Source organism: Neoarius graeffei, chromosome 10 (assembly GCF_027579695.1).
Source record: "Neoarius graeffei isolate fNeoGra1 chromosome 10, fNeoGra1.pri, whole genome shotgun sequence".
Taxonomy (NCBI): Eukaryota; Metazoa; Chordata; class Actinopteri; order Siluriformes; family Ariidae; genus Neoarius; species Neoarius graeffei.
In genome coordinates this window covers 84,534,438-84,549,697 of record NC_083578.1, presented here as the reverse complement: position 1 = coordinate 84,549,697, position 15,260 = coordinate 84,534,438, and the positions used below count along the sequence as shown (strand labels likewise).

Below are 15,260 nucleotides of genomic sequence, written 5' to 3'. Positions count from 1 at the left end.
TTACGTCGCTGTATACGTCAGTTACGTCGCTACGTTTGCATAAACCTTGGCGTGAATATCGAAGCAAAAACAACAATAATAATAATAATGGATGACTTTGCGTTCGTACAGCTGCTGCTTCTCGTCGCTTAAAAATGGCGGTCTTTCATGGTCTTGTTATTGTTGTTGGTCTTAACAACTCCACCCCCCCGCTGATGTAAGCAGTTCTTTCCTCTGGCCCAGCAAAGAGCTGGTGCTAGCCTGGAACCAGTTTTTCTGGCCCCAGAGTCAGTTCTTTGTCAGTGGAAACAGAAAACCCGGTTCCAAACTAAGCACTGGCCCCGAACCAGCCCTGGAACTGATTTGGTGAAAAAGGGGCATACATAGACAACAATTCACACTCACATTCACACCTACGATCAATTTAGAGTCACCAGTTAACCTAACCTGCATGTCTTTGGACTGTGGGGGAAACCGGAGCACCCGGAGGAAACCCACGCGGACACGGGGAGAACATGCAAACTCCTCACAGAAAGGCCCTCGTCGGCCACGGGGCTCGAACCCGGACCTTCTTGCTGTGAGGCGACAGCGCTAACCACTACACCACCGTGCCACCTCATTTATTATTATTATTATTATTATTATTATTATTATGGCCAGGTATGTTACACGTACTGAACAGAGTACTATATTGGTATGCATTTTATGGCTATAGGAATTAAATAAAAATCTAATAACAGGTATAATAGATATAGAAATGTGTTTGAAGCAAGGATTCATTTATTGTCATATATTATTATACAATAGAGTACATTAGAACCTGTGAGGTTTGCAATGAAAATACTATTAGTAATATGATAATTAATAAATTATTATATAAAACATTTTTAAATAATGTACATAATACATAGTATATATAAGTGTTTTTTTTTTTTTTTAAATCTGTTTGGATGATGAAATTTCTTGTGAAATTGGCTCAAAGAAGGGGTCTTTTAATGCTGGATGTAAAAGATCCTTTCACTCGTTGCCTGATTGGTGGGAAAGACATATGAAACTCACTAAACCCCGCCCATGCACAGTGCTAATTGGTCAATGCGCCTGTCTGTCCAGGCTCTGCCGATCATTCGTCTGTAGTGATGTCACTTCAGGGATTTTCCGTTTTATCTCCAGGTTTGTTCGAATCCAGAAATGTTAGAGTCGACTCCAAGAGTCGATTCTGTATTGACAGTATCGGTTCGGGCTGCATGTTTTGTGCAATTAAGTCAATATATATGATAATTACTATTACCAAACGTCAAGTTTTGGGGCTTATTAATTAAATGCTGTTGAAAAAACACCCAGGGTGTGTATTTTTGTCTTAAATTAGCCTTCTTTCATCATGAACAGTTGGTCATTTGAGTTAGAATTGTAATGTCTGAATCTTATGTCAGGTTAAGATTTATTTGGTTGTTTTATTTTTAAAACAAGTTTACATTTGACTTACTCACTCACTGAGTCATTAATTAATTAATAAATAATATAACCCTGTCAGACATAGTAGGAATCGACTCTAAAGCTTCGGAGTTCCTAGAATCAAAGAATCGACTCCTTTGTCGAACGACTCTTAGTCCTTCATGGCTAGCTACTTTTGTGGATCTCATCGGCTGGATGAGTCATTTCAAGCGAAGGCTTTGGAGCTCAGAGCTGGTCAGACATTTAAGAAATTGAAAGTTGATTAAAAGGGACAAAGTTAGCTAGCTAGCTAACTAGTTGATGTGTTGTTTTGAAGCTAGTTAGTAGAGCTAATTAGCTAACTAGCTAACTGTTTTGTTTTTCTGGAAGTCTAGCAACAGTGGGCTTGGTAGCAGTCGTGTTGTTTACTTCTGTCTTGTTCATTTTAAAAAAAAAAGAATTTTTGTCAAACAAACGAGAAGCAGCTTGAAAATTTTTAATATTAATCGCTCTAACAGTGCAGCTGAACAGCTGTTTAAAAATAGTAAGGTTTCTGAATAAGTGTAAAGGGGTTTTTAGAGTAATCAGGAACAGGAGCACATTTTGTTCCGAGTTTGTGGAGAAATGTCTTTAAAAACTCAGCAGCAGGGGGAAGAAAAGGACAATCCGGATCTTCAGAAGAGCCTCAGACAGGTTGAGCTACCTGGAGAAGAACCTCAGACTGTCTTTGTCATCCTGGATTCATCTGAATCTCTCAGTTTGCTCAGGTGAGTGCAGTGTTTGGTGTTCAGTTCTCCTGCACGACAAACATCAAATACAACATGGAAAATGTGGGACACATCTGTCACATCTGTCCTGCACCTCGGATATTACACACATTACATGTGGTTAGCATAATTGCCTAAGTCATATTTTTGAATGTTTTCGGAAGACAGGAGAAAACACAATTTTTAGCAAGCACATTGGTATTTTTTATTGATTTTATAACAGTAAGTTCAACAAGATGTGTGAACAAGTTTGCAAAAAAAAAAAAAAGGACACATCATGGATTGCATAACAAATAAAAGTGACTTAGGCAGAATGTGCCATGACTTAGGCAATTTTTCTCTTGCGTATAAATACAAACATCTCATCTCATCATCTCTAGCCGCTTTATCCTGTCCTACAGGGTCACAGACAAGCTGGAGCCTATCCCAGCTGACTACGGGCGAAAGGCGGGGTACACCCTGGACAAGTCGCCAGGTCATCACAGGGCTGACACATATACCCCTTTTCCACCAAATCAGTTCCAGGGCTGGTTCGGGGCTGGTGCTGGTTCACAACTCGTTCAACTTGCGAGCTAGCTGAGAACCAGTTTGCTTTTCCATAGCTCACGGTGCTAAGGGAAGCCACGTCAGTTACGTCGCTATGTTTGCATAAACCTTGGCGCAAATATCAAAGCAAAAACAATAATAATGGATGACTTCGCGTTCGTACAGCTGCTGCTTCTCGTCGCTTAAAAATGGCGATTTTTCATGGTCTTGTTATTGTTGTTGGTCTTAACAACTCCGCCCCCCCCTGCTGATGTAAGCAGTTCTTTCCTCTGGCCCAGCAGAGAGTTGGTGCTAGCCTGGAACTGGTTTTTCTGGCCCCAGAGCTAGTTCTTTGTCAGTGGAAACAGAAAACCCGGTTCCAAACTAAGCACTGGCCCCGAACCAGCCCTGGAACTGCTTTGGTGGAAAAGGGGCAATAGACACAGACAACCATTCACATTCACACCTACGGTCAATTTAGAGTCACCAGTTAACCTAACCTGCATGTCTTTGGACTGTGGGGGAAACCGGAGCACCCGGAGGAAACCCACGCGGACACGGGGAGAACATGCAAACTCCACACAGAAAGGCCCTCGTCAGCCCCGGGGCTCGAACCCGGACCTTCTTGCTGTGAGGCGACAGCGCTAACCACTACACCACCGTGCCGCCCCAAATACAAACATAACATAGAAAAGTAGTTTTACTTTCCTAAACGTAACCAAGTTGTTCTACATGTCTGACCTTAACCAAGTTGTTTTACTTGTTTAACCTTAACCAAAGTCCTACTCAGGTGCTGTGTGAACTCGTTTTCACACTGTCTATTGATAAGGGAGGTTGTCATAGTACTGGTGGACCACTCTTGGTAGTACTGGTTTCATTGCCTGCAAGTCATTTGAATTTCCTGAGAGTAACTGGCAATTGAGCAGGAAAGAGTGGGACCCAGTGGAGCGGTTCTTCAGGGATGCTGAGGTAGGTCCTCCCAGCCAGACTCAAAATCCAACTTGTGCCGGGTTCGACCATCTGCCAAGTACTGGAGAGCCCCGAAGGTCATGGACTGTGGGGTCGCCAACTTTTTTCTGCCTGGTCGAATGTTGGTGACATAGGCCCCAGATAACTTCATGAAGTCATTGTGGTATAGCTGGGTCACCTTGTATGGGGATGGATGCAAACGTGCAGTCTCAAAGATGACAATGACAATGTCATCACGTGGCTATGCATGGAGTCACGCTCCATTTGTGCGTCAAAAATGCCTGTCAAAGAGATGACTAAGGCTGGGCAGACACTGTGCGATTTTTGGCCCGATTTTGACACGATTTTCACTTGTGCGACTATTTTGGAGATCAGGCCGATTTTTGGCTCAATCGTGCGTCTCGGATCGTGTAGTATACATGGGGTAACAACAAGCGATTAACATCTCACGACCTCCTCCCGATCGATTGGATGAAAATCAAACGTTTGAAATCCTGGTCGCCCCTCGTGAGGCTATCGCACTGTTGAAGCAGTGTCACGAGCCGATTTACCTCAACCTGTCACACTGCACATGCGCGAACACAGATACGGAAGAGAAAAACAAACACTGAGCAGCACTTCCGGTCTCCTCCTCCTCTTCACGTAGATGGGATTTATTGCTCTTTGATGGGATCCGCATCTTTGTGATCCGTTCTTTGAAAAGAGCCGTTAAAAAGACTGGCTCATTTGGCTCTTTTTTAAAAATATTTATTCAGTTTTAAGAAGACAGCGTCTAAAGAAGCCAGATCCCTCTGCTTAGACAGTGACATCAATATTTCTGGACATACCTTTTATATAATGCAACCTAGACTTACATTATTGTAACCCCTAAAGACTCATAAATAACCATTAAAAAACAATGAGGGCTTCAATGAATGTCCATGCAGAACGGCTTTTCTGTAAAAAAAAAAAAAAAAGAACCCACTCAAGAACATAGTTATCAAGAACGCAAGAATATTTTATAGAAAAACTTGTTTTACAAAAATATTTAAGTCTGAGATACAAAACAGATAAATAAATAAAATACACAAAAATGGAACAAAGAAAATGACGATAGAATAAATTAAATGAACGTCCGTGCAAAGTAGTTTTCCCACAATATTATCATTAATATCGCACAACATTATAAACTATCTGAAACACAGTACAGAAAAAGAACGACAGAAAGAACGGCTCCCCCAGCTCGAGACTCAGTTCTCATCGTTCATGCCTAGGAGCCGTTCAAAAGAATCGGTTCGTTCGCGAACGTCACAACACTATATCACGTTGCAGTTCCGGATAAAAAGAATCTGGAAGTATGGAAATACAGTGTGAGCAGTCAGATCGCATCCGAGCATCGGATCGTATAGTGTGAGAACAGGAATCGTAAGCTCCGTGCTGTTTACCCCTGCGATTTACTCGTACAGTGTGAGCAGCAGCTAAATACCGCGATTGAAAAAATCGCACAGTGTCTGCCCAGACTAAGGCAGATAGTGATTTTGGACTCTAAAATGTGTTCTGATAGGCTGAGGACATGGGCAATAAGGCAGGGTGATGCAGCAGTGGTAGGAGAATAAAATTAGGCAGATATCACAATTTGGCCAAAAAAATGACTTGGGCAATTATGCTATTAGGCTAACGATTGTGTTTATTACCTGCACCGGAAGTAAATGACAGGACTTGATACTGATTTCTGTAATCCAGGGACTATCTGTGTCCTGAGTGCACTGTAGATTTTGTTTATAGATGTACAGTACTGTGGAAAAATCTGAGGTGTGGAAACATGTAAAGAAATGCTGTAGAGCAAAGATGCCTTCAGGAATATTGAAATTAAACGTTTTTACATTAAAGTGCATATTCTGGACCAATTTTGTTTTTTTTTTTTTTTTGTTTTTTTTATATGAAAGTATGTCCTTTTACACACTCATCCAGAAGGGTAATTTTGCACAAGGCCATCTGTCTACAGCAGAAAAAAATAAAATGAGCAAAACGTATCTGGAAAAATCCCAAGGGAGTCTGGAGCCAGATTCGTGATGTCACCTGCGGAAGCGCCAGCAGGCCGCGAGAGCTTTGCACGGTTTCAGTGCACAGCCTGTGTAGACCAAGCGCTCCCATTTCTATCTCATTGTCCGGTCTTTTGGGAAGCGATGAGTACTAATCCCATCAAGATTGGTGTTGCTACACCCTCCTACGATGCATCTGTTATTAATTTTAATAATTACGTGATAGCGTTGAAGAAATTTGCAGAAAACCACCAGGTCGTTTTCTCATAAACAAACCAGCGCTGACGTAGGATTCAGAAGGAGGCGTCCCGGACGCGACGTCACAAAAATCAATGTTTCCCGGGAAATCCAAATGCCAAGTTTTTTCAGAGGCGGACCAATTCACCTCAAATGGCTTGATTTCAACTGAAATTTTCTGGTATTGCGCAAGGTAAAAAAAATTGCACAAAATGCAAAATGTTAGATATTTGACCGAAGTTTAATATAAAATAGAATTACATTGATCTTGCCCCTGAATTTACCCGTAATATGCACTTTAAAATAAATACTATAAAGAGCAGTAAACCATAGGAAATTTTAATAGTCAATATTTGGTATGATAAAACTTTGCTTTAAAAAAAATAGTCTGAGGTCCAGTGAGTGCAGTTTGTATAAGTAATCGTATGGGGCCGAGTAAAATTTAAGGATGAATTTCACAAGTGATTTCGAAGTTTTGAAAATTGAAAACTTTGAAATCATGAGTGAAATTCATCCTTAATTTTACAAGGAACCATACGATTACTTGTTTATAATATCCTCTTCTTTTGGCTGCTCCCGATTAGGGGTCACCACAGCGGATCTTTTGTCTCCATTGCTCCCTGTCTTCCGCATCCTTCTCTACCACACCTGCCACTTTCATGTCCTCTCTCACCACATCCATGTATCTCCTTTTTGGCCTTCCTTGTTTTCGTGTGCCTGGCAGCTCCATCCTCAACATTCTCCTTCCAACATGCTCTGCATCTCTTCTCAGGATGTGCCCGCACCATCTCTGTCTCATCTCTCTTAGCTTACTTCCCAAGCTCTCTACATGTGCTGTCTGTCCCTCTGATGTGCTCGTTTCTTATCCTGTCCAACCTCCCATCGCAAACCTTAACATCCTCAACTCCGCCACCTCCAACTTTGCCTCCTGTCTCTTCGTTAAGGGTACGGCCTCCAATCCATACATCACAGCTGGTCTCACTACTGTCTTGTACATCTTACCTTTCACTTTTGCTGGGACTTTCCTATCACAAATGACTCCCGAAATCCTTCACCAACTGCTCCACCCTGCCTGCTCTCTCTTTCTCACCTCACTATCGCAGCCCCCATTTTCCTGCACAGTTGACCCCAGGTATTTGAATTCACCAACTTTCTTTACGTCTACTCCTTGCATCTTCACTACACTCTCATCCCCATTCTCATTGATGCACATGTATTCTGTTTTACTTGTTATAGGGCCAAATTCATACTTGGGAAGCCATTCAAGTTCACGACATTGTCATTCACGTTTTCTGAACCAATCAGGGCGCAAGACTATCTTGCACGTTTGAATCAGTTTTTAAAGTGTCTTTCATCATGACACAAAAAAACTGCGATAGCACCTTGTCTAACTCAGTATTCATATTCCACTAGAGTCGTTTACTTGTCTTTCTGTGGCCCATTTCTTAAACACGGAAAGCCAAAAATTCGTACTTTTTCATTTTCGCTTGCAGCTTTCAAGTGGTTTATCATTTCTTCGTCAAATATAGCAAAACGCGGCATTGCTGAGTCAGCAGAGTCAGCCCTTTTGTTGAAAAAATTTGCTAATTTTTGTAACCGTAACCAAGCAACGAACTAGCCAATAGCATTTCAGAAATACGGCCCCGTGTTAAGGAAAAAAGCCATCCTTGATTGACCAATCAGAATTGAGTAATTTGGCCCTATGTATTATAATTAGTGCTGTCAAGCGATTAAAATATTTAATCACGATTAATGTCGCGACTGTCATAGTTAACTCGCGATTAATCGCAATTTAATCGGACATTTTTGTCACATGAAAAACCATTGTAATTCTCTTATCAGCATAAAAATGTGAATGGGCTTGCTTTGTATTGCAAAGCATAACACGTCTTGACACAGCCACTGCAAAGTGAAACCTAAGCCGAACACCAGGGCTGGCAAAAGAACCATGAGTGAAGTGATCTACTGCTTGAGTTAGTCTACAACTCTAATCAGAGAGACAGGTTACACAGTGACGGTAGGCTTGACATGCTTGATTATAATATAAAGTACACTATTATATTAAGTTTAAGTTGTTCGTTGATAAATATTGCATTGAATCTGATCTTTACTGTTTCAGCTCACTTAACACATTTTGTACTTTTACATTTTCTGCCTGTTGATGCGTCACGCTGTCCAATCAGAGGCGGCCAAATTTGCATATTACAGGAAGGATTTCTAGGATAGCATTGAGTTTACAGTTCAGAGGGATCTGGCTTCTTTAGACGCTGTCTTCTTAAAACTGAATAAATATTTAAAAAGAGCCAAATTAGCCAGTCTTTTGAACGGCTCTTTTCAAAGAACGGGTCACAAAGATGCGGATCCCATCAAAGAGCCATAAATCCCATCTCTACTAGCGCGCCCTGCCCGCACTGGTTCTTTGGGGGGGGGGGCAGAGGACTCTGGCTGTGCGGGGCGTGGCATTACAGTCTAGCTGCTATCGGTTTTCTAAGCAAAGTCTCTGTTCCAAGTTCCTGGCAGTTTCAAAAGCTTATGAAAAACCTACATCATGTCACAGAGCGTTAATCTCGCAATAAAAAAATTATCGCCGTTAAAATTGAGTCAAGTTAACGCGTTAATAACGTGACATTTTTGACAGCACTAATTATAATATAAGGAAATGAGCTGTAGGTTTTACTGAGCATCTTCCAGAACCAGCCACGGTTCTTCTGGACACTTTCTCACTCACGTCTTCATTTTGCACCAAAATCCTTTCTCTGTTTCTGCCTGCCTCTCTCTCTCTCTCTCTCTCTCTCTCTCTGCCCGTCTGTCTCTCTCTCTCTCTCTCTCTCTCTCTCTCTCTGCCCGTCTGTCTCTCTCTCTCTCTCTGCCCGTCTGTCTGTGTGTCTCTCTCTCTCTCTCTGCCCGTCTGTTTGTGTGTGTCTCTCTCTCTGCCCGTCTGTTTGTGTGTGTCTCTCTCTCTGCCCATCTGTCTGTGTGTCTCTCTCTCTCTCTGCCCGTCTGTCTGTGTGTCTCTCTCTCTGCCCGTCTGTCTGTGTGTCTCTCTCTCTGCCCGTCTGTCTGTGTCTCTCTCTCTCTCTGCCCGTCTGTCTGTGTCTCTCTCTCTCTGCCCGTCTGTCTGTGTCTCTCTCTCTCTGCCCGTCTGTCTGTGTCTCTCTCTCTCTGCCCGTCTGTCTGTGTCTCTCTCTCTCTGCCCGTCTGTCTGTGTCTCTCTCTCTCTGCCCGTCTGTCTGTGTGTCTCTCTCTCTCTGCCCGTCTGTCTGTGTGTCTCTCTCTCTCTGCCCGTCTGTCTGTGTGTCTCTCTCTCTCTGCCCGTCTGTCTGTGTGTCTCTCTCTCTCTGCCCGTCTGTCTGTGTGTCTCTCTCTCTCTGCCCGTCTGTCTGTGTGTCTCTCTCTCTCTGCCCGTCTGTCTGTGTGTCTCTCTCTCTCTGCCCGTCTGTCTGTGTGTCTCTCTCTCTCTGCCCGTCTGTCTGTGTGTCTCTCTCTCTCTGCCCGTCTGTCTGTGTGTCTCTCTCTCTCTGCCCGTCTGTCTGTGTGTCTCTCTCTCTCTGCCCGTCTGTCTGTGTGTCTCTCTCTCTCTGCCCGTCTGTCTGTGTGTCTCTCTCTCTCTGCCCGTCTGTCTGTGTGTGTGTCTCTCTCTCTCTGCCCGTCTGTCTGTGTGTGTGTCTCTCTCTCTCTGCCCGTCTGTCTGTGTGTGTGTCTCTCTCTCTCTGCCCGTCTGTCTGTGTGTGTGTCTCTCTCTCTCTGCCCGTCTGTCTGTGTGTGTGTCTCTCTCTCTCTGCCCGTCTGTCTGTGTGTGTGTCTCTCTCTCTCTCTGCCCGTCTGTCTGTGTGTGTGTCTCTCTCTCTCTCTGCCCGTCTGTCTGTGTGTGTGTCTCTCTCTCTCACTCTGCCCGTCTGTCTGTGTGTGTCTCTCTCTCTCTCTCTCTCTGCCCGTCTGTCTGTGTGTGTCTCTCTCTCTCTCTCTCTGCCCATCTGTCTGTGTGTGTGTCTCTCTCTCTCTGCCCGTCTGTCTGTGTGTGTCTCTCTCTCTCTGCCCGTCTGTCTGTGTGTGTCTCTCTCTCTCTGCCCGTCTGTCTGTGTGTGTCTCTCTCTCTCTCTCTCTGCCCGTCTGTCTGTGTGTGTGTCTCTCTCTCTCTCTCTCTCTCTGCCCGTCTGTCTGTGTGTGTCTCTCTCTCTCTCTCTCTCTCTCTGCCCGTCTGTCTGTGTGTGTCTCTCTCTCTCTGCCCGTCTGTCTGTGTGTGTCTCTCTCTCTCTGCCCGTCTGTCTGTGTGTGTGTCTCTCTCTCTCTCTCTGCCCGTCTGTCTGTGTGTGTCTCTCTCTCTCTCTGCCTGTCTGTCTGTGTGTGTGTCTCTCTCTCCCTGCCTGTCTGTCTGTGTGTCTCTCTCTCTCTGCCCGTCTGTCTCTGTGTCTCTCTCTCTCTCTCTCTCTCTCTCTCTCTGCCCGTCTGTCTGTGTGTGTCTCTCTCTCTCTGCCTGCTTGTGTCTCTCTGCCTGCGGCTTTTTTTTTTTTTCCTTTATTGCTTGTTTGGTCTGAAAAGTGTCTCCTGTGTAATGTGCTGCTTTCTTGACTGAAACACAAACATTTTTGTAACGTTTTCAACTGTGTGATTGATGTTTGTTTTTGTTTGATTGATTTGAATTTTTTTTTTTTTATTGGTTGGTTGATTTTGCTGCCTTTAGTTTTTTCTTCCTGAACTTCCAACCAGTTGTGTCATGTTAAAATGTACATTCTTATCATAGGTGCCTTGCTCAAGGCCACTTCAGACATTCCTGCGGGTCCAGGGGAAAGGTCGCCGGTTCAATTCCCTGGACCAGCAGGAATGGCTGAAGGGCCCTTGAGCAAAGTGCCTAACCCCCTACTGCTCCCCGGGTGCTTCAGCCCAGCTGCCTACCGCTCTGGGTGTGTGTGTGTTTCACATCCCCACATGGGTTAAGTGCAGAGGAAGAATTTCACTGTGCTCTAATGTACGTGACGAATAAAGGCTTAAAATCCCTTCCGCATTTTATTTTTTATTTTTTTGAACAGGCTAAGAAAAGTACTTAATTTGCAGTTAGATGTTTTTTTTTTTTTTTTGTGTGTGTGTGTGTGTAAAGATTCAATTTAAGTGACCAGTTACGCTTAGAACTATGGCTAAGAAATAAGGCACAACGGGGGCGTGCTGTTATAGGAAAATAATCAACGATGACGTGGTATCATGTGACCACACTGAGATCCTGGTTGTTTTTTTTTTTAATTGCTCTTACATGGTACCGCAGTAATTTCCCCTCGATCCGCAGTTGGTAATTTATTGATAATGAACACCATGTCATACTTTTTATCCATTTATAATTGCATTTAAACGTCACCGAATGTCCATGAAGCAAGCTTGTTCCCGTTCCCTCTTCTAGTGTCATTTCCTCTCATGTGAAGTTAATAATGCCAGAAGAGAAGCTTATGTTGCCAAGAAACCACAAAACACCAACTTCTGTCCTGAAGACTTCCCAGTCAGTGGTGGAAAGCTTACTGACCTTTATGAAGTGCTGACAATGCACTGGACGGACACCGTGATCGAACGGGTGCGTTAATATAATAAACCTGTGATTCGAATCACAGCAGCAGCGCTAATATGTGATGCCTTCTGATCAGTCAGATTGAAGAATTCAACAACACTGTATTCCTATAATTTAATGGTAGATTGTGGTCTTGAGCGTGGTGATCCGTGAGCCTGTTGTGACTTGACACTAATTAACGAGCTAAATATTTGTGTCCGTAGATAAAGACAGTGTTGCGTCACAGAAAGGAATCCATCATGTGAAGTGTTAAAGATTGAAGCTAGTCATGCGTGCAACACGGATCAACAAGCGCGAGGGTTCGAACTGAGAGCGAAACAGCTGTTTCAGCGAAATAAATTCCCTGTGTGTATCGTGACTGGAGTTTATGATGCTTTAGCGTCTCCGAGAGCATAAAAGTGCAAAGTGCGAACGTTGTTGATTACAACTGCTGCTCGTCTCTCTCTCTCTCTCTCATCTGACGAACACTTTGCCGCTCTCAGCACTAATGTGTGGGGTTTTTTTAATGCCTGTAGTGTGACACTTTGGATGATTTCTCTATCGGAGACTGCAGACGAAGCTCTTAGCATGTACAGGAAAGAGGAAGTGGGTTTGTGCGAGTCTTGCAACGGGAAGCTCAGTCAAAGCTTTGACACTGATGTGCATAATGATCGAGAGGACAAGAGCCTCGTTTGTGCTCGATCTAAGGGCATATAGTCGAGGAAAATAATCAACAACAAAGCCTGTTTATGTTCAGGGCTTGGGCTTGTTTCACCAACAAACTCTGGGTTTCAGTTATTGACTTAATTTTAGCTTGATTCCATTCAGGACTTGTTTACTCATCCATATGGATAAACGTTAATCATGATTTTTCACATGGTCATCATTCTCGTCATGGTAAATCTGTTAAATCCTTTATTATACATCGCTTCAGCATACAGTTGATCCAACGATTTTGGAGAAAACGATCCAAATGGATAACCTGTGCTGGGAAACTGTATGTGTAAATAAATAAATGCTCTAAGCATGTTTAATGGGGGTTTAACAAACCAATACTGGATTGGAATCAGTTCAGATTTGTGACATTACTCTTATCTGATTCACTCATGTGCTTTATTTGGTATGTGATTTTATTTATTTTATCTTTTCCCTTTTGCCCTTCTTCCCCTTTTGACTCCTGACACACATCTTGCATGTGAAGACACGTCATGCGTCAGTTACATCATCAGATATGATATCAGTATCGTAAAATGGGAAAACTGTAAAATACATATCTAATGTTTAAAGCACTTAGGACCAGACTGACCGGTCTTTTACAGATGGACATCGTGTTTCAGTGTTTATTGATTTTTTTTTTTTTTTTAACATTTTCAGTCTCTAAATATCAGTTCTAAGAGAGAAATGATAAAATTGATTTTTTTCGCAGTGCGGTTTCCATCAAATCCTGCGCTCTGATTGGCTGGCGAGCAGGTCCGTATCCTATGATACGGACCCCGATTACGGACCTCTGGCAACTCGCTTGTTCACAACAACAAACACAGCATTTTTTTTGTCAACATTTTTTTTTTTTTTTAAATATAAGATTTATTTATGAGATTATCAAACATCTTAATTTTTGCCAGCATTTCTCAGGAGAATAGCATTAATTTTACAGCATGGATAGCGATAACGACAGTGTTCACAGCGAAAGCGAGTTTGACTACCCTGAGGAAGAAGAAATAAAAGAAAACATTTCAGGAGAAAGCTAAAAACCTCTAACTTGCTAACGCTGAGCAAAAACATGGCTGAATCCTGAATGACTCCTATTTGTATAAATAGGGGACTACATAGGCAGCAAAATGTAGTGTTTTTTTTTTTTTTTTCCCTGCCATGGAAGTGCACTTGTATACCGAGGAGGAAGCAATTTGCATTACAGCAGTAAATGAGGATTCAAAATGGTGGCTCGGCTCGGTTTTCCCTTTCGGGCGCTCTCGTTTTCTGTTAGAATTTGGTAAAGAAAAAAATAAATATATTATTTACCAGCTTAAGGTCGGTCTGTATGGTGAAATACCGTGACCTCGGCCTTAAATACTGATCTCGGCCCAGAGGGCCTTGCTCAGTACTTTAAGACCTCGGTCACGGTATTTCATGATCTGGACCTCCCAGCTGGTGTGTGTGTGTGTGTATATATATATATATATATATAATATAAAATGAGCCATATTCACTGAATATGAGTAATTGTGCGCTCTGATTGGCTACTCTATCAGCTGATATACTGTGAGTAGAGGAAAAACAAAATGGTGGAGCGTGTTGCTGAACCAACCGAGGATGAAATGAAAACTCGACTCGAAAACAAAACCCCAAAAATTGGCATCAAGTATTTAAAAGAAACAGAAATGGCAAAAAGGAGATGTTTGTTTTTTCCCTTCCCCACTATTAGGGCTGAACGATATATCGTTATCGTATCTATATCTAGATATGAACATTCAGGATATTAATATCGAAAAAGCAACGATATAGATTTCCCCTCCCCGCGCTCACCCTGCATGTACAGCTCTGGCAGTCACAACAAACATTTTTTACGATTGCCCTTGAATGCACCGCTAAGGCCAGCCAACCACAAACCTTATTTCATGCTTGCTGTGGATCGACAGCTGAAGCCAACCAATGACAAACATATGAGGGCGGAAGTGAGGGAGACGGAGACCGACGCGCGCACACACTACAGGCACAGCGGGGAAATTAAAAAGAGAAAGAAAATGAGTGCGGAAGATAATGCGGCCGGTGGCGGTGCAGAATCTGACTTGGTGCCAAAACATAAATCCTCCTCCATTATTTGGAGGTATTTTGGATTCAAAAAGGACGATGTTAACCAGAGCGAGGTGTTGTGCAGGTCGTGCTTAGCAAAAATTGCGACGAAGCAAGGTAGCACAACAAACACGTTTCACCACCTGAAACAACACCATCGCGTGCTGCACGAAGAGTGTATGATAATGAGAGAAACACCGGGGACTTCTCAGTCATCCCAAAATAAGCCAAAGCAAAGTTTGATTGCTGATGCGGTCAGTAGCGTTACACCGTACGAGTCGACGTCAACCAGACATAAAGAAATTACAGACGCTATAACATACTACATTGCAAAAGACATGGTACCTGTGTACACAGTCTCGAAAGTGGGCTTTAAAAAAATGGTTCGGACGCTGGACAAGTGTTATAAAATACCATCCCGAACACATTTTAATCAAGTGGCCATTCCGAAATTCTATAATGAGTGTAAAATGAATGTTGAATCCGAGCTCCGTGAAATCGATCATTTCGCCACAACCACGGACCTGTGGTCAAGCCGGACAACCGAACCTTACATCAGTTTAACGGTCCATTTTATTACAACAAACTTCGAACTCAAGACCCACTGTCTGCAGACGTCCTCCTTCCCCGGGGAGCATAGCGGGGATAAAAATAAAACTGCACTTTCCACATTTTTTTTTGTAGTATGAGGTTTTATTTTTCTGAAAAATGCTTGGTTTTCACCGAACCCGTAGTCGTATCGTATCGATATCGAGATATGAAATTTTGTCCATATTGTTCAGCCCTGCCCACTATCTCCTGTTCCACACTCCAGCCCAGTCGGTGGCAGTAATACGCCTTTTAAGTTGGTTTGCCAACCGCCCAAAAAAAAGCAACAAAATATGGAATAAAAGTATTTGATGGTAAGAGCGGAACTTTTTTTTTTTTTTTCCAAGAATTTATTATAGCATTTTCCACAAATTGCTGCTGTCATTTTGTCGGTTTGTTTACATTCTAAGCGGAAATTATTTC

General features: G+C 42.9%; 1 protein-coding gene across 5 annotated transcripts in view; it reads left to right on the top strand.

Annotated features, from left to right (window-relative positions):
* Positions 1 to 1,600: 1,600 nt before the first annotated feature.
* tfe3a (transcription factor binding to IGHM enhancer 3a) overlaps positions 1,601 to 15,260 on the top strand; it is a 96,681-nt gene continuing 83,021 nt past the window's right edge. For 2 of the 5 annotated variants that reach the window (XR_009655546.1, XM_060932447.1), the window contains exons 1-2: positions 1,603 to 1,665; positions 2,056 to 2,177. Coding sequence is in view for 4 of the 5 variants with exons in the window: in XM_060932447.1 (XP_060788430.1) it covers positions 1,627 to 1,665; positions 2,056 to 2,177 (161 nt within the window). In the remaining variant the exon portion in view is untranslated. Of the gene's footprint in view, positions 2,178 to 15,260 lie in introns of all 5 variants that reach the window. The other 3 variants (XM_060932452.1, XM_060932448.1, XM_060932449.1) reach the window with 3 other exon arrangements.